General features: G+C 37.2%; 2 protein-coding genes across 2 annotated transcripts; both read right to left on the bottom strand.

Annotated features, from left to right (window-relative positions):
* Positions 1-5,124: 5,124 nt before the first annotated feature.
* Positions 5,125-6,758, bottom strand: ascl1b (achaete-scute family bHLH transcription factor 1b). Its single transcript, XM_084110455.1, has 2 exons — positions 6,042-6,758; positions 5,125-5,747 (listed from the first exon to the last, which is right to left on the bottom strand). The coding sequence occupies exons 1-2, from the start codon at positions 6,604-6,606 to the stop codon at positions 5,716-5,718; spliced, it is 597 nt and encodes a 198-aa protein (XP_083966581.1). The 5' UTR covers positions 6,607-6,758; the 3' UTR covers positions 5,125-5,715.
* A 1,179-nt stretch (positions 6,759-7,937) lies between these two features.
* LOC311079523 (malignant fibrous histiocytoma-amplified sequence 1) lies at positions 7,938-16,777 on the bottom strand. The gene is made up of 10 exons (XM_084109034.1): positions 16,573-16,777; positions 15,303-16,170; positions 12,849-13,140; positions 12,589-12,763; positions 12,318-12,502; positions 11,710-12,206; positions 10,927-11,075; positions 9,366-9,564; positions 8,550-8,614; positions 7,938-8,462 (listed from the first exon to the last, which is right to left on the bottom strand). The coding sequence occupies exons 1-10, from the start codon at positions 16,586-16,588 to the stop codon at positions 8,449-8,451; spliced, it is 2,460 nt and encodes an 819-aa protein (XP_083965160.1). The 5' UTR covers positions 16,589-16,777; the 3' UTR covers positions 7,938-8,448.
* Between the last annotated feature and the right edge of the window lie 5,698 nt (positions 16,778-22,475).

The following is a 22,475-nucleotide window of genomic DNA, read 5'->3' as shown; positions in this document are numbered from 1 at the left end:
TATATATATATATATATATATTTATATATAAAACTTTTATTTAGCAAGGATGTATTAAATTGAACAAAAGTGACAGTAAAGACATTTATAATATTACAAAAGATTTCTATTTCAAATAAATGCTGTTCATTTTAACTTTCTATTACGGTGGCTGAGAGAGCTCAATGCGCTGCAACTGAAGAAAACTCAATCAAATAGAAAAACACCCATAAATTAAGAAAACATCTTCATCAGTTTCACAACACATGTGTGCTCCAAATACTCACAACACAACCAAATACAGAAACACGCTGCAAATAGCACAGACCACAATGGAAATGTTTCCAGGGGACCCCAGTAAGTGACGAACCCGGCTAGGACGTGCTAATTGCTCGTGAGCATCCCTATGCCCTACTCCCTTCGAAGGGCAGAGCCCTTGAAGTGGAGACTTTGAAGTGAGCAGGGCACTTGTGTGCCATTATGTAGCCGTTTGGATCGCACTTGGTGAAGGGAGCAACTAAAGACAACGTAATTTCCTCATTATTTAAACCTGGGATGTTCCCATGACAACGCAGCACGGTGTCCATCAGCTGAATAGCAGCTAGCTGTTTTTAGACAGAAATTTCTTATTCTTGCTGTTAACATAACTGTTGCAAATACGTTTTTAAAATACGCGTTATATATCTGTGTGTGAATGTCTCAACTTTAAAACTTGCCGTCTCATATTTGGACCCTGCATTACCTAACATTTCTTATGAAACTTATATAAACATAACATGACAAACCTTATGTAACTGATGTAGGCTATAGATTAAAATCTTACCCTCGTGTTCTTTTTCTCTATCTATCTATGTATCTTTTTTTCTTTTTTTTTTTTAGTTTTCAGCTCATTGTTAAAGGAGCTGTATGTAAGAAATGTATTTCAATTAATCATAAAATGGCCCTGATATGTCACTAGACATTAAGAAATCATGTTCATTTCAAATACTTATATCACTGACAACAGTAGTACGGCCAGGATATTGTCATTTAAAAGTGATGGTTGCAGCCCTCAACTGATGTTGATGTTGTCATGTTGTGTTTTGGCCTGATGCACCACCCTCCACCTATCTACCAATCACAAAGTCAGTTGTGTTTCAACATCTGGGTTGCCAGCTCTGCTCTAGTTCCCACAGCTGCAGCTACAAACGTTCCTGCTGGATCATGCAGCCTATCTGGCAACCTCGAGTCAGGGGGGAGGGGGAGGGGATACACCGCTCTACAGTAATTTGAAAGTGATTGCAGTACCAGTTTTGGCCACAATCTTACATACAGCTCCTTTAACTCTTCTTTTCTCATTTGTATTCTGATGACATTGAACATATTGTAGGCTATACAAAGTTATATGTCATAAACATGTCATCTCTGTATGTTTTGCAACAAAAAAAAAGTAAAAATAAAAAAAGTAGACTGAGCCAGGGGGGCAGCGTTTCATATTATTTTGAAGTTTCCCCGGGCGCCGCCATTGGCTAGCAGACCATCACCTGCTGTTAGCATCCCATTGACTCCCATTCATTTTGGCGTCACTTTGACAGCGAATAACTTTACATCTGAGGCATTTAAAGACTCCATTTGTCCATTATTTATTTCTAAAGAAACACGAAAATGTATAAAAGGCTCCATTACCTTGTATCTTACGTTATGGCCCCGTAGAAGCCGTTTTTGTAAAAATAGGCTAACGATTGCGTCATAACCACGCGACTCTCTGTCGCACAGTAGAGAAATTACCGTATGGACAGGAGGAGAAGCTCGCGGGCAATCGGGGGGACGTGGAGGCAAAATGGCAAAGTAATTAATCAGAATACTTAGCAAAAGTTTCTCCTGCTCCAAGCTCATGGACAGCTCCTACTGACGCTCTCCGCCTCTGCAAGTTTCGGAAGGGAATGATTGAGATTTCGCTTGGCACAGCTACTAGAAGACAGACGGGTTGCTTACGTCACATCTACGTCGTCAAGCTCAGTTTAAGTCTGCGCAGTACGCTCGACCATCAGGAAGTGAGTGCTTCTAATTGACTTCACTTGTCTCCGTTGAATCCAATGGGGTCGCTGTGTCCAGTTTATATACTGTCTATGGACTGAGCAGTGAGCACGTCCCAGCTGGGTTCGTCACTTACTGGGGTCCCCTGGAAACATTTCCATTGTGGTCTGTTCTATTTGCAGTGCGTTGCGTTTCTGTATTTGGCTGTGTTGTGAACTTTTGCAGCGTGTTTCTGTATTTGGTTGTGTTGTGAGTATTTGGAGCACACATGTGTTGTGAAACTGATGAAGATGTTTTCTTAATTTGCAGTGCGTTGAGCTCTCTTGGCCACCGTATATTCTATTCATCAAAGAACCCGAAAACAGTAACTGTTTTCAACATTGATAATAATTTGAAATGTGTCTTGAGCATCAAATCAGCATATTACAATGATTTCTGAAGGATCATGTGACACTGAAGACTGGAGTAATGTTGCTGAAAATACAATTTTGTTAGATAAATTTTATTTAAATTGCTATAATAATTCAGTTATTACTATTTAGGTCAAATAAATGCAGCTTTGGTGAGCATAAGAGACTTTCAAAATATTTATAAATCTTACTGACACCCAAATTTTTGAATGTAGTGTAAATAAAAAAAAGTAAAAAAATAAATACGTTAGAACCCTGATTAATGAATCTCAGAACAACTCCCCATCAATAATTTACAACAAAAAACATATATAAATACAAACGTTTTGAAAAAACTTGAATCACTGAAATGTGAATATCAGAATGGCTCTTCATTAATAATTCTTGGAAGTGTATGAAATAAAATTGTAATACAAAGAAAAAGTGAAAAGTCATGGTTAAAAGTAGAAATCACTGGTGAATAAGCCTCAAGATATCGTTTACATCCCTTTGGGTCTGCAAAAACAATGGTATTTACTGGCATTTTGAAAAGTTTTTAATGAAAATGACATCCTAAAATGAACAGAAAGTGGGGTGGGCAGTGGGCAGTTTGAAAGCGGTGAGGTCATAACTGCCCGTTCTGATAACAATCATCAATGAGATAATGAGACAACACAGCTGATCGGCAGGAAATAAACATGGGAACACAAACATCTAATCAGCCACCAGCCGCCATAGTTAAGAAAGCTAGTTGATTATTTAGATTACATTGGGGAGGCCTGAATAAATTCAGAAAGCCACCCACAAAGAGGGCCTCTATCAGACCAGCTCCTCAAACAAGCAGAAGCCATGGAGATATGAGTCGCCTCACAACAATGGAAGTGTGGCTGAGAGATATAGGAACTTCAGGAGCGTATTTGCTTACAAGGCCCCTGGCCAGCACCAGCGCTCAGAGAATACTCACTGACCACACACGGGTTCACCAAATCACTGTTTGTTTAATCGTCATACATTACAGGACTAATCTTTCTCTTATCTCCTAATTTTAAACAGCACTAATGAAATTTTCTCAAAAAGGGAGTCAAAGCATGAGTGTGGAATAAAGCACACTCTCTCTTTTTGGATCGGGCGCTGGACTGAGGAGTACAGTGCTCAGAGCAGGGTTTGTTTTGGGTGTGTGTGATGAAGTTTGAGGGGGTGGGAGGGGGGTCTGGCCCTCGGCCGAGACGGATGACTATTGTGTGTGCAAGAAGGAGTGTGTGCGGAGGGTGCTGGGCAATTTAAGACAGCGTTTAGCATGCAGAGCCAGACAGGGCAAATCAACCTGACTGCACACAATCATGAGCCGTGAGCGAGAGAGAGAGAGATAAACAACCAAATGGAGAGAGAAAAAAATGGAGGAGAAAGGACATTTTGTGAAGAATAACGAAACAAGGCGTAAAATCCAAGACTAAAATATTGTATTTCAGTATCTGGTTGCTGATTTGTAAAACAGTTGGAAAATTGAGGCTGTTGTTTTCCATATAACACTGGGATTCCTTCTTTGAGATCTATCCTCTCTAAAATGAGAACTATAGAAAAAAAGAAAAAAAACAGAGGGAGTGAAAGATTAAAATTAGTCTGAATGAGGCCCACACCCGGCCCCTTTCATTTGTCGCCGGACCCAAATCAGGCTTTTGTGTGAGGCTCTGTAAAGTAGTGTCAATCATTCTGCTGGTGTTTTATCAGAGAAGAGATTTTTTTTTATGAATTCGCTCTTCACAAATTAAAAGGACCTCCTGCTCTAAGTGCTGAAAATAGGTAATACAGACAGAAGTTAGACATCACAATGCCACTCGTACACTGGAGCGACATCAAAGTGCCCGAGACATCCAATCAGATTTATGTTGAAGGCACAATGTGATGAATATGGTGTAGCCCTCACACAAAAGTGCTTTTGTGTCACTTAAATCAGAGGCCATTCAAAATCAGCACGGGTCTGTCTGATTGGATGATGGCGAAAGGCCTTACAGTGCATCCAAACTTCACACGCACAATAGAAAATGCTAATTTTCATGCACTCAGAAGCTTGGTGCTTGGTTGACTCACATTTGAAGCACTTTGAAGGATGTCATTTGAAGCAAGAATAGATCTGCTTTTTGCATGATCCATTTTAAATGGGGAGTTTGAACTGCACAAACCTAAACAAATCTCCTTATCTTTGCTGATAAGACTCCTGTATATATCTGAAAGACAAATTTAACAGGAAAATTAACAGACATTGGTAGGAAATTTTGGATGCCCTCCAGGACAGTTAGTTCATCACCATTAGTCTTCAGTTGACGTCTATTCACAGCCTCCATAGGTTGGTACGGACACATTGGTTACAGCACAAAGGTATTCGGGGGTTATAAATTGCTTTACACTTCAACTTTTTTGTTGTTGCTTAAAAATTAACTGTTCACACACTGTATCCCAAGGTTGTGTCCCGTCTACAGCTGCCTGTCACTCTCCTTTGTGCTTATACAGTAAATGACTCCCATTAATTAAACCATGTTGACATACTCAAAAGCCACTTCTTTTGAACATTTGAAATCAAGATAAAGTGTATCTGTAGTGGTTATTTCCATGTAAATCAGCGCTATTCTAAGTATCTACATTTGTGCAAAGTGTATTTCTGCAAGTAAAACATTTATTTTTAAAACCGTATAGGCTTTTTAAACATATTTGGCGTTGGTTGATTTCAAACAAACACAAGGCATTTATCTGAATAAATAAAGTCTTTATTTTACATAAAATAGGTTTTCTCTTATAAAAAATTGCATATACACAAGTTTGTAGAAAAACACACAAGTGCACACTTTGATACAAAAGTTATTCATCCGGTACAAAAACGCTGTCACATATCTAGAACAAAATATTATAATATACAGGTTGCATGTGGGCTGCCTAGTGTAACGTTAGTGTATTCCCCTAACAGATGGCGTTTATGGGACCTGATACTATTTTTCCTCATTCGTTTATCTACAACTGGTCACCTCGATATTTGTACAATGTGGAAGGAACGAACTGGCTCATTCAGTCGCATTTACACATTATTGCATCAACGGGGCAAAATGTTGAATACAGAATGGGGTGGCAAGACAAAAGTCAGCAGTTTAGACATCCTCGCTCGTCTCAAATCCAGTGCAGTTCTAACGTTTGGAAACGTGCGAGTGTTGCATTTGTGTGCATGAGCACATTTGCTGGAAATGGCCCTCTGTGTGTCCAGTGCTCATTCAATGAACTCGGATTCTTCACAGGCACCAGCAGACAACGTATCTCCGACCGGTACCGGTCCTGTGTTTTCCATTCAGCACCAATCTTTAGTAGTCAGTGAAGCACCTGTAATAGAATAATAACAGTTATGAGTCACAGGCATACACCAAAAATGAATACAATTCAGTCATAAGATGTGTTGGATAAAAACTGAGGGTTTTCAACCAGAAGGTGATCAAGAAAAAGATATAGAACTTGAACTCTTTTCTAATGTTATGTATCTATGCTGTTATAATAAAGTGCCAGAGATATATATATATAAAAAATAAAATTAAACTGGAGGCCCCTGGTTTGGCTGTGGGGCCCATGGGTATGTAAAAAAAAAAGTTGAGTCTGAAAGCGCCAAAAAAAAGTTCGTACCTGATTCATATCTGTCGAACCATGTGGTGAAGTCCAGCAGCTCTTGCTCCTCAGAGCTGAGAGGCTCGTAGCTGCCTTCATCAGAGGAGTAAGCAGAACGAGGAGACTCCGTGCCCGCAGAGTACGCGTTGGAGACCGATGGAGACGAGACACCGCACTGCAACACAGCAGACACGGCGTCGTGCTCGTCCAGCAGCTGCTGAAGCGCTCGGATGTACTCCACTGCCGAGCGCAGCGTCTCCACTTTGCTCATCTTCTTGTTCGCCGCTCCGTTCGGCACATGCTGGCGAAGCGTCTGGAAGCCCATGTTCACCTGCTTGACGCGGTTTCTTTCGCGCTCGTTCCGTCTGGCCACCGCCATGGGCTGCTGTTGAGGGATAGTATAGCCGAGTCCGTTGAAGGTCAGTCTCCTCTTGCACCTGAGTAGCTCTGGGCTGCTCGAGCGCTGTCTCTTCAGCACTTTACACTCCATGTCCTGCTTCGCATGAGGCAGGAGGGTCTCCGAAAACGGCTGATAAAACGAGTCTTGCGTTATTTGCGTCGTGGCGATGACAGTTGCCTCCATGTCGCGTCAAATAAATAGATAAATAGATGAGGTGAGGAGTTTGCAAGTAATGCGCCGCTCTCGTGCCTTTCGCGTGGCTCGCAAGAAACGATACACCTGTTGTTAACGATATCGAATGATTTGAGGGGAAAGCAACTTGCTCTCCCTTTTCTACACGTGCGCCACACCTCCACCCCCTTTCGGGCCGCACGCTTCTAAAGGAAGACCCCGCCCCCTGTATGAATCCCCTGCTCGGGCTTCGCGCGCCGGGCGCGTGGCTTTGACAAACTCAAAGGAACTATTCTGTGCGCTCACTGCGCCACGCTTATGAGGCATTGCCCATCTCTGTGGAATCATGCTCACCCGGCGCACGCGTAGGCCTACATGTTCCGTGTTGTGGAATGTAAAACGTGCAGTGTCAACTATTGATATTAAATAAAACGATGGAGTGACGTCAGTTTTTAGAAGTTCAAGTATAATGTACCTGTTGTCAGTCTGCGGGTTATTACCTAACAGCGACTTACATGTTATTAACAAAAAGTGCCAAAAAGTAGGCTATCATACAACTAGCCCATCAAAGAACCATCATCAACATGGAACTGCCACAGTTTTGTTTGGGGCATAATGCAAACAAGTAGCCTGAATGAGAAATTTCATTTGAATATAATAACTTTTATCCTCTAGATTGCATAGCAGCCTATGGAGGAAAAATAATTTTTTTAAGACTATTTTTGACTATTTTTGTTAATATTTTTATCCGATTTTTCATCGTCGGGATCATATGTCTCCACAAGAATAGAACTGAAATCGCCTAAATTTTGTGGATCAACCGGTCCTAATGAGAAAAAAAAAAAAGAACTTATTAACTAATAAGGCTTAGGTTTCGGGGGTATATAAAATAAAATTGTCTCAATTTAAAGATAACAAAAGTCAACGGAAAGCCTTTACATTGTGCTTGTGCGCCATCGCGCGCGTGCCAAACCCCAGATTGCTCCAAGCTGAACCGTCAGTCATAATAATAAGTATAGGCTACTGTAAATCTCGTTCAAACAAATCAACTGGCATAGACAGCATGCTAGGCTACTTACTTATAATGAAGTAAACATCGGAACATGAAAAAAAAAAAAAAAAAAACTAATGTCAACAAAAACTAATGTCAGATAAAAAGAGTTTGTGAAAAATATAACTAGGCTATATATATAAAAAAGATATACTCTCTCTCTCTCTGTGTGTGTGTGTGTGTGTGTGTGTGTGTGTGTGTGTGTGTGTTTAAAAATTGCTACTTGTGTTGAAGTAAACAAGTAAGCAAGTAAGCGAGAAGTAAGCAAGTATGATCTGACAATACAAGACTTGGTAAATTCCATGGTACTTTTGTATGTGGATAACTTTATTGGACAATTAACTAACATGAAAAAGCCAGGACTCCATAAAAGCAAGACTTTAGCCCTCCACAAATAGTTCTCAAACAAAATGTGTAACGTAAATGATTGGATCACCCCCTAGCGGCGACAATATGTTTCTACAAGACAGCATATCCACTGAACAAATTTATAACTGTAGATTAAACAACAGAAATGTTGTGTATTTTCACCTAAATAACGTTTGATTGTCCATTCTAGACAAAATTTTTGAAATATATATATATACATTACCTATATTAAATAGGATGTAGGCAACTAGTTCATTGGTTTGGAGCAATTACAATTTGCAGTGTTGAATATATTACAGTATTTTTTGTACTCACAATCAAGTTGATTATCAATTAATTTATCAATCACATAAACCTTTTACATCAAGTCAAGTCATTTTTGTTTTGTATTGGTTCTTTGTTGCATTATTATTTCATGTGTCCTCCCTTCAGGTCTAGGCATCAGGAGCTGCATACAAAAAAAGTAATTACAAAGAATTATAAAAGGCAGAAGAATAAGTGTGTGTTGTATTTCTCTGTAAATAAATGCATTTACTTCTAGGGAGCAGCAACTCTGTCCTTCGTTGGTGACCATAACGGCAAGTTTTATTCTCCTCTCCTCTATAAGACAGAACACAGTAATAAGTCACCGGATTTTATCTTAAAGGAGAACTCCGGTCAATTTTAACATTGAGCTCATTTTTTTGTAAATTTGGAGTGCTGTCAATACAGAGAACAACGACAAAAATCGGTGTTGTCTACACCGTGTTATCCTCTTTTTAAAATTTGCACCCTGTTGACTTCAATGGGGCAAGTTTTAAACCTGCTTTTAGCCTCTTAACATCCTTGATGTGTCATTACAAGTGCACAGCCAATGTTAGATGATTCCTTCAGAGTGAACACGGTGAATCTGACTGCAGTAGATGTGAAAGATATGAATAAAAATGATGTTATTTCAGCCAGCGCACATACCTGTATTTACATCCTGTTTTCGGTCGAAGTCCAAAGTAGTCGATTGTCAAGTTCACGCGCATAGGTTTAGTTACCTATGATCACGCACGTGAACTCGACAATCGACTACTGTGGCCTTCGACCGAAAACAGGATGTAAATACAGGTATGTGCGCTGGCTGAAATAACATCATTTTTATTCATATCTTTCACATATCTTTTTGTCGTTGTTCTCTGTATTGACAGCACTCCAAATTTACAAAAAAATGAGCTCAATCTTAAAATTGACCGGAGTTCTCCTTTAATACGATTAAAAACAAGATGAGCCAAACATATAATTCAATAAAAGAATATGACTATACAACGAAAGCAAAAATGCTCTGTTGAGAACACAAAAGAGGACAAATCAAATGACAACTTACACATTAAATGGGTTTGTTCCGGAATCTTCTAACCATTCTTGCCAGTCATTCCATTCAAAGTAGTCATCACATTCCTGGGCCTTGCAAGGACTGTGGACAATCTGGTACAACCCTTGCCATTGCTCTGTCAGTGTGTTCAGTCGTTTCATAATCTCCCTTATCACTCTCCATGCTTTCTGGATGTCTTCTGAGGTTTCAACTACAGGAAGAAACATTTTGAAGTATAATATAATAATTTAGATTTAATATGAAGAAGACCTAGTGGTGACAACATTAAGAAAATGTACATTACCAACATTAAGTACAATGCAGGCTACTTGTACAATGGTTGTTTTTTTGTGAGCTATTGTAATCCAGTGACATTTTCTATGATCAGAGTCATTAATTTAAAATATAGAATTATATTTTTTTATGAAAAAAACACAGACATACATACATAAATCCAAACTTCAAAGCAACTTCTGCGTCCATCTTCAGGCCTTCTCGCTTTCTAACGTCCCTGCAGCGCTGGAAAGCTTTCCCAGTATTAACGCGGGTCCTAGCTCTTGCCTGATCGTTCCAATTATATTCCTCTGACCTTTTCAACTTTGGTAATATCTCAGCCATCTCTCTTTCTACAGTCTTTCTAAAAAATGTCCCGCTTGTGCACTCACTTTCTCAATACCTCTCCAACAAAAATGTGTTATATACTGCTCCTGCGTTTTTTAACATTATAAAAGCCCATAGAAAGAGGTCTACATGGAATTTTCAGTCCCAGTCCAGTTAGATTCTGTCTCGTTTTGGTGTCTATAGGCTATTTTTTCCACACACGTTGCTTCATATCTCAAGTGACAGAATTCTGCGTGCTGTTATTATTAGATTATTATATTTTGCCATGCAAATATCTCTATCTTCCCTCCTGCATCCGCAATCAGCAATTCAAAACTTGTCCTGCGCCGCACTCTATTGCATCGGGTCAGGATTGCACACCTCTAGTTTGGCGCTCAGTCTGTTTTTACTGGATATTTGATTAAATTGATGCAGCCTTTGTGACCATAAGAGACTTCTTTCAGAAATATAAAAACATCGGCCGTACCAAGAGAGTCGAGTTTAGGCAGAAGGGTGACCTCTGACCCAAAGTATGACATATGACCCTTTCACCGGAAGTCGACTGTCTCGTGAACATGCACATGGCTGTTGCTGGAAGCCAGGGATTATAGTTTATAAAGTTTTAAATAAGGATATTTTTCCTACAGAAACTCATAGCTTCACTTCTGAAGGCATTTATTAACCCACTGGATTTTAGATTACTTTTATGATGGATGGATTCGCTTTTTGGAGTTGAAAAACAATTGGACACTATTCAAAGCCATTACAAAGCTGGGAAGAGACTGGATGTTATTTAATATAACTCCTATTGTGTTTGATTGAAAGGAGATAGTCATAAACACCTAGAATGGCTTGAGGGTGAGTCAATTATGGGTGAATTATTCTTTTAAAAGGACAAATATAAAATAAAAACTTGCACACAAAAAAAGGCAAAAAGTTAATGTACAAATGTAATCAAAAAGAGGGGTCTTACCTTCACTCTCTTTGCAGCGGATCTCAATGAACTGATCCTCATCATTACAGCGTTCTCTGAGCAGAAAACGTTTGTTGCCACTGCACAGCATACACTGGTCTTTTCCTATCCAGTATGGAGAGTATAAGGAGCATGTCCTGATGACAAGCCTGCAAAGCGACAGTTTTACAAGTCATACTAGTCATCCAAGGTCATATTCACAATCAATTCAGTTTAAATTAGCTTTTTGAGAAAATTATTCTGGTATCTGGGTTGATGATGCTTTGCACATTCCCTTACAGCAAATCGAGTGAATAAATCCAAAATGTTCTTCAATGACATGTATTTCGTTATTTGTGACCGTGGACCACAAAACCAGTCACATGGGTAAATTTTTGGAAATTGAGATGTAGACATCATCTGAAAGCTGAATAAATAAGCTTTCCATTGATGTATGGTTTGTTAGGATAGGACAATATTTGGCAATCTGGAATCTGAGGATGCAAAAAAATCGAAACATTGCGAAAATCGCCTTTAAAGTTGTCCATTATGTTCGTGATTGTGCTGCATCCACTCACAAAAATAAATGTTTTATATATTTACGGTAGGAAATTTACAAAATATCTTCATGGAACATGATCTTTACTTAATATCCTAATGATTTTTGCCATAAAAGAAAAATGGATAATTTTGACCCATACAATGTATTGTTGGCTATTGCCACAAATATACACGTGCAACTTGTGACTGGTTTTGTGATCCAGAGTCACATTTTGTCTAAAAAAGACAAGCATAAGCATTCACCTGTGGAAGAAACCATGTGGAATCTCAGGTAGGAGGTATACATGGATGTTGAGGTCTTCTGTATTGTCTGATTCCCACTTTTGCTTTACCTGTTCATTGTCTGACAGGTAATTCGGGAAAAGACAGGCATCTGGCTCGTACACAATTGGATTTGAGGCCACCCAGTCTTTTTTTGGACAGAATTCGTTGGCTTTTGGATTGAGAGGACCGTTATGTTTGGTTGACAAACATACATCAAAGTGTTTTAGTAGTGAAAGGAGACTCCCCTCCTTCTTTCTGGACCCAACAACCTCCTCAATTAGCTCTTCATCATTCTTGCCATAACTCTTCTGGAGCTCAGTCCGCACAAGGATCCTAATAGCCACATTGCTTAAGGATGCTCTGTCTTTATAGTCACTGATCCATCTTTTCTTCTGAATTGCAAGTGCGTTTTCTGACCTCAGCTGTGCAGTGGAAATCTTGTTCAGTTCCTGGACCAAGTCATGTCTCACAATAGTCTGTGACAGAAACAAAAGAAATAAGTGATGAAGGATTTTAAGTGATACACGGATTAGCATTGCCATTCAAAGACATTTAATGCTTGTAGTTTAAATGTTTGACGCATGAACCTTGAACAGTGAGATGAGGAATGATGGTTTCACAAACACAGAACCTTCCAATTCTGGGATTTCATTGTACCACATAATGACGCCAATTCGGTGAAGATACTGAAGAATTAACTTCAGTTTGTCATCGTCCAGTGTTTCATGTCTATTCTTCAGTTCAAGCAAGAGGACATTTTGACTCACAATTCCTGTTAATAGGAGCAAATTTCAGACTTTAGAAAATTATTAATTAAAGAAACTAATTTAAGAACGAACAAAACAAAAAACTACTCACCATGCTTTGGAATATCAAGTTCCTGGATATGCTTCTCCACATCATAGTAGATCCTAGGTAAAGTCTTTTCAATGTTGGGGAATGTATCTTTGTTCAAAACATCATTTTTGATGCGAGTAAGTAGTCTGTCAATGTCCTCCTGTTTAGTGCAATCTATAAGTATAAATTCAAGGACCTAAAAACGAAAGGAAATGAAGCAGATCATAGCAGCACATTTCATTGGATGCATATTTTAAGACAGCAATACAAAACCAAATTACCTTTAGTTTGTACTCAGTGAGTCTTTCGATTTGATGTATCTGGTCGTAGTTCTCAGTTAGGTTGTCCCTATCCTCGAGGTTCTTTCTCCGCTGCTCTAAGGTATCTGTGTGCTTTTTAAGCATTTCCTTCACCCCCTCTTCGATGTGTTTTTTCTTTTCATTCACCTCAGTCTCTGTGCACTGGTCAACATGAGTGCCTACAAGCAGGACCACTGAGTCTGGTATCTTAAGCTGTAGATTTTTGATCCAGAACTCCACGTTCTCTTTGAAACTCTGGTTGTCCAAGTTGTAACTAAAATAAATGAATAAATATATAATTTCATATTATATTAATATATATATATATATTAATTTAAATAAAGTTATTTTAACTTAAAGTTAATCTTAAAGGGGTCCTATTTAACCTGGCTAACGTCAGACCTCGTCTCATGGAGACGTGGTCTGGGAACCACATGTTCATTTTCTCATAGAGCCGTTTATTGGGCGCTACGAATGTCTATCAAATGCGCCTGTACGTAGCTCATAGCCAATCGTTTCAGTTATACCAGATGACGTATGTAGAGCAACAGAAATTCGGCGAGGAAGAAGACGAAATAAACTTGCGTTCTAAACTACTTAGAACACTATCTAAGGCTGCATCGAAAGGTAACTTCGCGTCTGCTGCCATGTTGGATCCATAGATATAAACAAACTGCTTCGGTGTGTCACATAGACGTCGTCATCGTCTTGCTGCTCCCTCCCCGTTCTGTGATTGGTTCCCTTTTTGAGGGGAAAATCTGGTCCATGGTGTCCAGGCTGCCTAGCAGCGTGAATAAAATCGTACTGCGCACAAGGCAGCATGGGGAAACCCAGGATAGGTCCTATTATGCCCTTTTATGAAGTCTTGATTTTGTTTTTGGGATGTTCTAGAATATGCTTTCATGCTTGACTATTCAAAACATACATTATTTTTCACATATTTTACATTATTACATAGCACTTCTCTTGTGGAAGTAAAATAATGACAAATGTTTTTGAAACAAAAAAGCTTGTTGAATTGCACTTGAAAAAAATATGCATTGCATTAACCCTGCTTGCATTTTAAAGCATTGTATTTTTAGGGGTTGCATTTTTACGGGCTGAAATTCAACAATTTAAGCTGTGAATATTTCAATTCAAAACATTTGTTTTCATTTTGAAAAATTCAATGATGCATATTCACCTTTCAGATTTCACTTCCAAAATATTCATTCTGTTTAAAAATACAACCTATAATATTCGACAGGCAATTTGCTTCCACAAATTCAGTGGTTCAAATTCCACAGAAAATTTAACATTTGACATCCGGGAATGAGGAATATCAGTGCCGATTGATAATCTCCATAGCTGTTAGTCGACCTCATCAGCAGGAGGTGCTGTTGATGAAGACTAGAGCAACAGGTGAGAGAGTCATTCATTCATTCATTGAAAAAAAAAAAAAAAAGGATTTACAGAAATGGAGCAAGCGGTAAGTATTTGTGATGATTATCAGGGCCAGTATGGAAAAGCTGATAAAGACACAAAAGTCTTCACATTTAGTTTTGCACATGTAAGCAGCTTTCTCTAGCGTGAACGAGATTATAATGTTATTCCCCGATGCTGATGTAAAGATAAAACTTTAAATCTGATGTAGTAGACATATATTTCTCTCGGTTGTTTAGTTTTCTTAACTTTATATCGTTACAGTGTCTCTTCAACATAGCTTTCTACTCTACTTTCTACTCTAATGAAGCTCAACCAGGCCTTGTCCGCTTTTTTGCATTTTCCGTGGGTAGGAATTATTTTAATGAGTAACTTTTTTTTTTTTTTTTTTTTTTTTTTTTTAATGAGTAACTTTGTGACTTCATAAAATCCGGAAAAATCGCATTGTAGTCCACACAAGCTGTTCGTTGTAGTTCTTGAAAAGGTTAATTCTGTTAAATAAAATATCTCCCTTTGGACTTTGAGCTTTGTAGCCTTGCAGATCTTTTTTATGCTCAACATTACACATTAACAAAGTTGAAAACGTGAAAAAGCATAATAGGACCCCTTTAAAAAAAGATCTAAAAAAATAAATTAATATATAAATAAAAATAAAGTTAATCTTGTATGTCAAATATGTGAAAATTCACAATATAAAATCAATTGTAAAAATGTGAGAGGAGTTAAATTAATGTTAATTGTGAATCCTCTATAATATTCTGGTTTTGCCTATTTTATTGTCCACAATGCAGAGATCAGACATCTGATTGTTTAGAAAAGAAATAGCCCCTCCTAAAGCCAACAAATCATTTGTGCCCATCACACAAACAATTTAAAAGGACGAGCAAAAGTAATAAGTGATTCAGAATGAATTGCCAATGACTTATAGTGTGTTTAGTGGTTAGAGTATATTGAACCATTTGATCTAAAAAGGTCCCAGTATCAAAAAAAAAATAAAAAAAAATAATGCTTTACCTGGAAAGGTTGATGGCAAGTATGACAAAGGCTTGAGCTGTTATAAAAACATGATGGGTCATGTAGTATTCCTCTTGTCCAGCAAAGTCCCAAAAGAAGAAACGGATGCCATCTCTATCAACTTTACTGATATCGATCCCTACAGTACGATCAGCCTCTTCCACAGGTACAGGGCAACCCTGCTCCAGACTGCGGCAGAGAGTGGATTTCCCTGCCATGGAGTTCCCCAGAAACATGGTCTTCACAGTGTAGACATGTGGGGCGTTTGCCTCCAGCATTGAAAAGTAACTCTGGATATCTCTCAATCCCCCAGTACAGACCTCCACAGGTGGCTTTCTAAGAGGGTTGCCATTAGCTTTGAACAGAGTTAAACTAGTGTTTTGAAAGAGCTTTTCTGGTAGCTCATACAACTGGTTCCTCTCAACATAAAGTTCTTTAAGGTGTGAAAGATCCACAATAGGATCCAAATTCTTCAGGCAGTTGTTGGACAGGTTCAGATAGGTGAGATCTTGGCACCTGTTCAAATCGATGGGTAGCTTTTCAAGCCGATTGGTGCTCAACTTTAAGAATTGAAGTTTTCCCAAAGATGGAAATACATTTTCTGGAATGGTTTTGAGACTGTTCTGATTCAAATAAAGTTTCTCCAATTGGCGTAACCCTCTAATCTCAAGGGGGAAGTCAGTGATCTCATTCCTGCTCAGGTTAAGCTCTTTCAGGTTTGTCAGTTGCGAGATGCCAGTGATTTGTTTGAGTCTGTTACGCTGTAGATCTACCCTGACAGCATCTCCACCTCTCTTGAGTAGCTCAGTGGGAAGTGTTTTGCACTTCTTTCCAGAAAAGTCATCGTCCTTTTTGCCATTTTGATTTCCTATGGGAAACACAAAGTGTGTCATTTTATGCTTTATTTATTTATTTTTATTTTTAAATAACCAACATACTCCTAACATCGTCAGATGACTTGGAGAAGCAAGGCATACATATTTCAACATGAATAATAAATTAGTGTTTTCATTCTAAACAGAAAAAAATAATTCAAACTCAACGTGAGTTTGTCAAGAATAACAATTATATCAACTATAATGATACATTGATACAGCACGAAATGTTACATGACATGATACTACTATGATAAAGCAAATCCGGAGTCACCCTCACTGTACAGACAAACTAATTATAATAACCTATATGGTGTTCACTTTTCTTAGGTAATTATACATTCACACGAATCATTAGCATTTCTTGAAGATAAAGATAAAAAGTGTGAACATACCATTTAAAGTGGGCATGTTGTTGAGAATGAGATGCTAAAGAAACTCTTTCGCTCGTCTGTGTGTCTGGTAAGTAATCTACTTCCTCATGTCCCGTGGATCAGAGTGGTGACGGACTTTTAACAGAGCAATACGCCCGGATTTACTTTCATTTTCAAGAAAATGCAGCGGTATCGGTTTCAGATTCTCTCACGTGATTTACACAATGCAGCACTGCAGTGCCATCATCTGGCTAAAAAGTGCAACAGTGTGCTTACGAAAAGACAGTAGCAATGAAGAAGGCCTAACAGATTCAACTTAAGTCACCATGAAGTCAAAATTGACCATTCTTATTTTTCATGGACTATTGCACTATTTCTTATAAAGGATTTATCTGTGCACATTTTTTATTATTATACATGATCCACTGTAAATAATCAAAATAACTTTCCCTCCCACATGCAGCAGCTTGTTTGAGATTTGCCTTGCCTCGCCTGAAATGTAGACGAGAGTAGGCGGCTGCAGTGAGGGGAGGAGTGAAAAAAGTGCAGGCAAGACGGACACATAGACAGTATAAAGGGACGGACAGTTCACTGAACTTCTCTCTTCTCGCTGTGGATCAGACACCTGCGAGATCAAAGGCGGATATCGCGGGATTCAGGCTCGTGCACGGTGTTGCTAATAAACTGGATGTAATTTAAGTTCTGTTGCTTTTATATGAAAATAAATATGAACAAGAACCCCAAAGTACTTATTTAATTACATACCAAAGACACGTTTATCAATAATTTTACTTTAATTAACCTACATGTTATTATATATATATATATATATAGCCTATATAGGCTATATATATATACATACATACATACATACATACATACATACACACACACACACACACACACACACACACACACACACACACACACACACACACACACACACATATATATATATATATATATATATATATATATATATATACAGTGCAATGCATAAGTGAATACACCCATGCTAAAGTTGACTAAAAAGAGGAATAAAAAATCATATTTTGGAAATTGAACTTAATGCCTTAATTTAAAAAATTAGGAAAAATCCAACCTTTAAAGACACCAATTTTCTTTGTGAATGAATAATGTATCGTAAATAAATAAATGTTCTTCCTTAAAATACATGGTGCATAAGTGAGTACACCCCTATGTTAAATTCCCATAGAGGCAGGCAGATTTTTATTTTTAAGTATTTAAAAAAAATAATAATTTAGGATACTATGCATCCTGATAAAGTTCCCTTGGCCTTTGGAATTAAAATAGCCCCACATCATCACATAGCCTTCACCATACCTAGAGATTGGCATGATTTTATTTCAGTTAGCCTAAAAGCTAGTTTGATTTGCATTGAGAGATGATCTTATGGAAAGTACCCCATGCCAATCTCTAGGTATGGTGAAGGCTATGTGATGATGTGGGGCTATTTTAATTCCAAAGGCCAAGGGAACTTTATCAGGATGCATAGTATCCTAAAAAAAAATTAAAAAAAATACTTAAAAATAAAAATCTGCCTGCCTCTATGGGAATTTAACATAGGGGTGTACTCACTTATGCACCATGTATTTTAAGGAAGAACATTTATTTATTTACGATACATTATTCATTCACAAAGAAAATTGGTGTCCTTAAAGGTTGGATTTTTCCTAATTTTTTAAATTAAGGCATTAAGTTCAATTTCCAAAATATGATTTTTTATTCCTCTTTTTAGTCAACTTTAGCATGGGTGTATTCACTTATGCATTGCACTGTATATATATATAAATATGACAACAATCAAATAACCCATCACACTGTCAGAGAGTTTGGGAATAGCCTACTCACACATAATTTACACATAAAAACATGATATCAGTGTTTTAAAATCAAACATTTTAAAAGACAACAATACATTACGGTCGTTTAAACCAGTGGTTCTCAACCTTTTTTGGGCCAGCGCCCCCTATCCAATATCCAGGTCCCTGAACACCCCCCACCCCCAAACTACTGAGCGAGCAGGAATGAGTGAGAGTTAATAGATGAAATAAGTGCAAAATTGTCTTTTATTAATACAACTGAACTATACTCCACAGTGATTCATCCAAAAAACAAGTTATAAATTGCATTGACATAGCAATACCAGTATTTCTCACAGGATTTTGGTAAATCTGTGGTGAGTGGACCTCAGGCCTTCTAGGGGGGTTGGGGGGCATGCCCCCCGTAAGAAAATTTTGTGCATTTTAATGTTAAATTCATCAATCTGGTGCACTTTGAGAGTTCAAAATTAAAAGTGCCAACTCATATTCAGTGTACAAAGAAAAATTCAAACCTCTTTTAGTTGTGTCTGTCTACATTACACTACTACATAATAATAGTTATAATATTAATCCCATGACAGTAATAGCCATATATTGTAAAACAAATGCACTGAAAAATAAAGGACGGTCATTAAAGTGGTAATGTTTGCACTTAGGTTTTATTACGCATTTAGGAGAGTATTGCAAGAAGCTGCTTACCTTACTTTCAAAAAATAAATAAATACAATCTTGATTTTTCATGAAAAATTATGTTAGAATTGTAGGCCTAAAATACCATGGTATCAGCTTGTTTTCTTCAATGGTATAATTAATACAATTACAATTAATTTGGTTTGTTGTGATTAATTTGTGTTCATAATCAGTAAAAAAAAATCTTCTAACAAGAATAAACACATATGAACAATTAAATTATTATTGTATTATTAATTATTTGTATATCTTGAAACTACCCAAGCAGTGTTTCCTGCCCAGATGTGATGGCGGAATGAATACATTACCAAAATGTGATTGAAGAATATATTTAAATTATCCATCAAATTGTCATTTTCTCATTACTGTCTTGTGAGTTAACAATAATGCCTGACCAGTAAATTACTTGGTGAACAAAGAAAACATTTTGGCATTTGGGATTTGAATTAGTTAATGCCTAAAAATGTAAAAGTTTTACCTTATAAATAGAATATAGTTTAATTAATTTTAAAATTCGTCGCCATATGTTACAACGTGATCCTCACGTTATGAAGTGCCACATGTATTAGGGTGGTCCTTATTTTTAAAGTCTCCAATTGTCATGCTCTTAACCCTTCAAATTGTCCCTTTATATAAGAAAATACAGCATGCCAATTTTTATGGCAGTAACATAATAATTACTGGTAGCTCAATAGCTTTAAACTTTCTGAGATTTTGATGATTTTCGTAAAAACAGATCATTTGAATTGGTATTGTACCTGGCTAGTAAAATTCCAAAAAAATCTCCATAAAAGCATCTAATGCACCATATATTCCTAAATATGTATTTTAGATACATATCTCAGTTTACTTATTGTAGAAACTAAATCCAAATTAATCCATCCATGACCCGGTTTAGCAGATTTACCTTTCCTGGTGGAATCAATACATATTTCTATTGATGATCACCTTGGTTATTGTTTGGGTTTAGAGCACATTTTTTGGTTTAAAAAATTACATTACGTTCCATGAAATTGACCCGGAACTTTGGCCGAATCAAGCAGATTATCAGGAGGCACAGGCAACCATACATGCAACGAAAGTAGTCAATGATCACGCCGAAAGAGGAGTGGCTCTGATTCAAGAATACAATGGCTCTCTCACACACTCTGAAGAACAATTGCAGTTTGCTTTTTTTGAGATTGTTGTCATTGTTGTCATGTCAGTGTTGCTCTGATTTCAATGAAATGTAGTTAATTTGCAGCAACTTTTAATATTACTTGCATATCACAGTAACGCCGCACAGCTTAACATAGGCAATCTTCCACATGATTGAGCTACCTCTAAATATCTATTTTTTTTTTTGTCAACATTTTTGCATATTTCTAATTTTGAAGTTAAAAGGAACAGTTTAAGAGGTTAAGACACTAACATTTTGCAAAAAAAAAAAAAAATTTGGACTTGATAAGGACCACCATAACACGTATGGGGCATGTTGTCACATTTCACTTCCATTCACAAGACCACATAATTGTACTAGATGTGTGAAATTAATGTAGAAAAAAAACAATACTTTGAACCCCATGTGGTTTAACACAAATTCAAAAAGTCTCCCCTAATGTTTCTTTTTCCTCTATAGTCGGCAAGAAATGCTAAGTGAATGTTACAAGCAATGAGTTAGTGAAGTTTCAAAAGGTTTTTGTGCACATGCTATAAATTTAAAGATATATATTAGTTTGTCTTTAACAATAGATACAAAAATAAAGAGATACAATGTAAAACAATACGATAAACATATTTGGTATATTAATTAGAGTAGCAGTAGTACTGAATCCAGAGACATCCTGTACAATAGCGTGTGTGGTCACTATCATCTCTGCACAATGTAGGCTATATGGAAAAATGACCTTGCTCAATAGATTCAACTGCAGCATATTAAGTGATGAAAATGTGAGTTTTCTCGTGTTGATCAAGTGGGTTTCCATATAGGCCTACTAGTTCCATTTATGTTTTGCCAACTGATTCTTGAATTAGTTGAATTAGTTTTGCTTTCATGAAAAACAAGTTATAGCAGGGGGTCATGCTTCTGAATGTTTGACAAATGTTCTAAGCTATGCAATTATTTTCCAGTAAACACACAGTTCTAGGTCTGTTGACCACATTACAGTTCCATATTACTTCACCAAATTATTTCAGTTATTTCAAAGGTCCTTACAGCCTACAAAAACATTGACAAAGCAAACAAATATGACAAACAATAGGATAAAAATGGCAAATATATTCCATATTCTATGCCATGTACATGCTTGTGTCCTCCAAAATGATGAAAAACGTAACATAACAGACATATACATTTCAAATGTAGTCTTTCTCAGAGGAAACGGTCCAAAATATGAATTACTCATTCTGTAGAATTTTTGTCAAATCGAATGCTCCTCCCCTTAATATCGCCTGTAGGCAAACAATCCTGATCAGACATGAGAAGTGTTTTCCTAACACAAAAGAAATTCTTTTTTTTAAATTTGAGTGATCAAATTGGTCTCAAGTTTAAATCTCAGCAGAATTCTTATAGCATAATCTAAATAAACCAAGTAAAACTGCAACCGTATATCAGTAGATATATATCAGTAACCAATAAGCATTTTATTTTGTGATTATTTTGTGAACATGTCACCCACTCTTATGTTGATGATTGTGTTGATTCATCTTCAGAACAGGGGCCCGTTCTTCGTACGTTGCTAATTACATCCGAGATCAAATGACACATCCAAGATGATATCATCGTGCGAATCATGATCTGGCTAACTCGGTTCTTCGAACACACTTGCCAGATATGATTAGTATCGCTGGATTGAGTTATCTGAGATAATTGCGCGTTCATGCGCTGGTTAAAAGGGGATATGTATCGATAGTAGAAACATTGATCAGCAACGCTGCTATTGGCTGTTCAGCGTGGCCAAAGAGCGCGCTCAGTTTTTCTCCTCAGCAGAGCAAGAGCTAATAGTCGAAGTTTATTCGGAATTTTAATGTTTAATCAAAACGCCAGGGAACACCTCAAAGTCTGCAAAAGCCAGGAGAGAGGGCTGGCAAAAAGTAGCAGACAATTTAAATTCGTTAGAAGTGGCCATAGATGTTTTTATCACTTATTAGCCTATATTTTTGTATTTTAATAATTGCATAATTACTTTATGCATTGTAATGTCAGTCACCACACTAGAACAAGGGAACAAATAAAAGTGAAGTACAAAAATATTCTACATAATGGTAATTTTTAGTTATATTATAGTCTCTTTTATAAAAGGCACTGTTAAATAAATGGTGTTCTAAAAGCAACCAAGAAAAAGGCTGAGAAAAAAATAGAAAAGATCTTAGTAGCCTACACTGTAAAATATTTTTTTGCTGCATTAAATT

This window comes from Abramis brama, assembly GCF_963993115.1.
Source record: "Abramis brama genome assembly, chromosome: 3".
Lineage (NCBI taxonomy): Eukaryota > Metazoa > Chordata > Actinopteri > Cypriniformes > Leuciscidae > Abramis > Abramis brama.
Note: the sequence above shows the minus strand (reverse complement) of the source record. Positions and strands in the feature narration are given on the sequence as shown.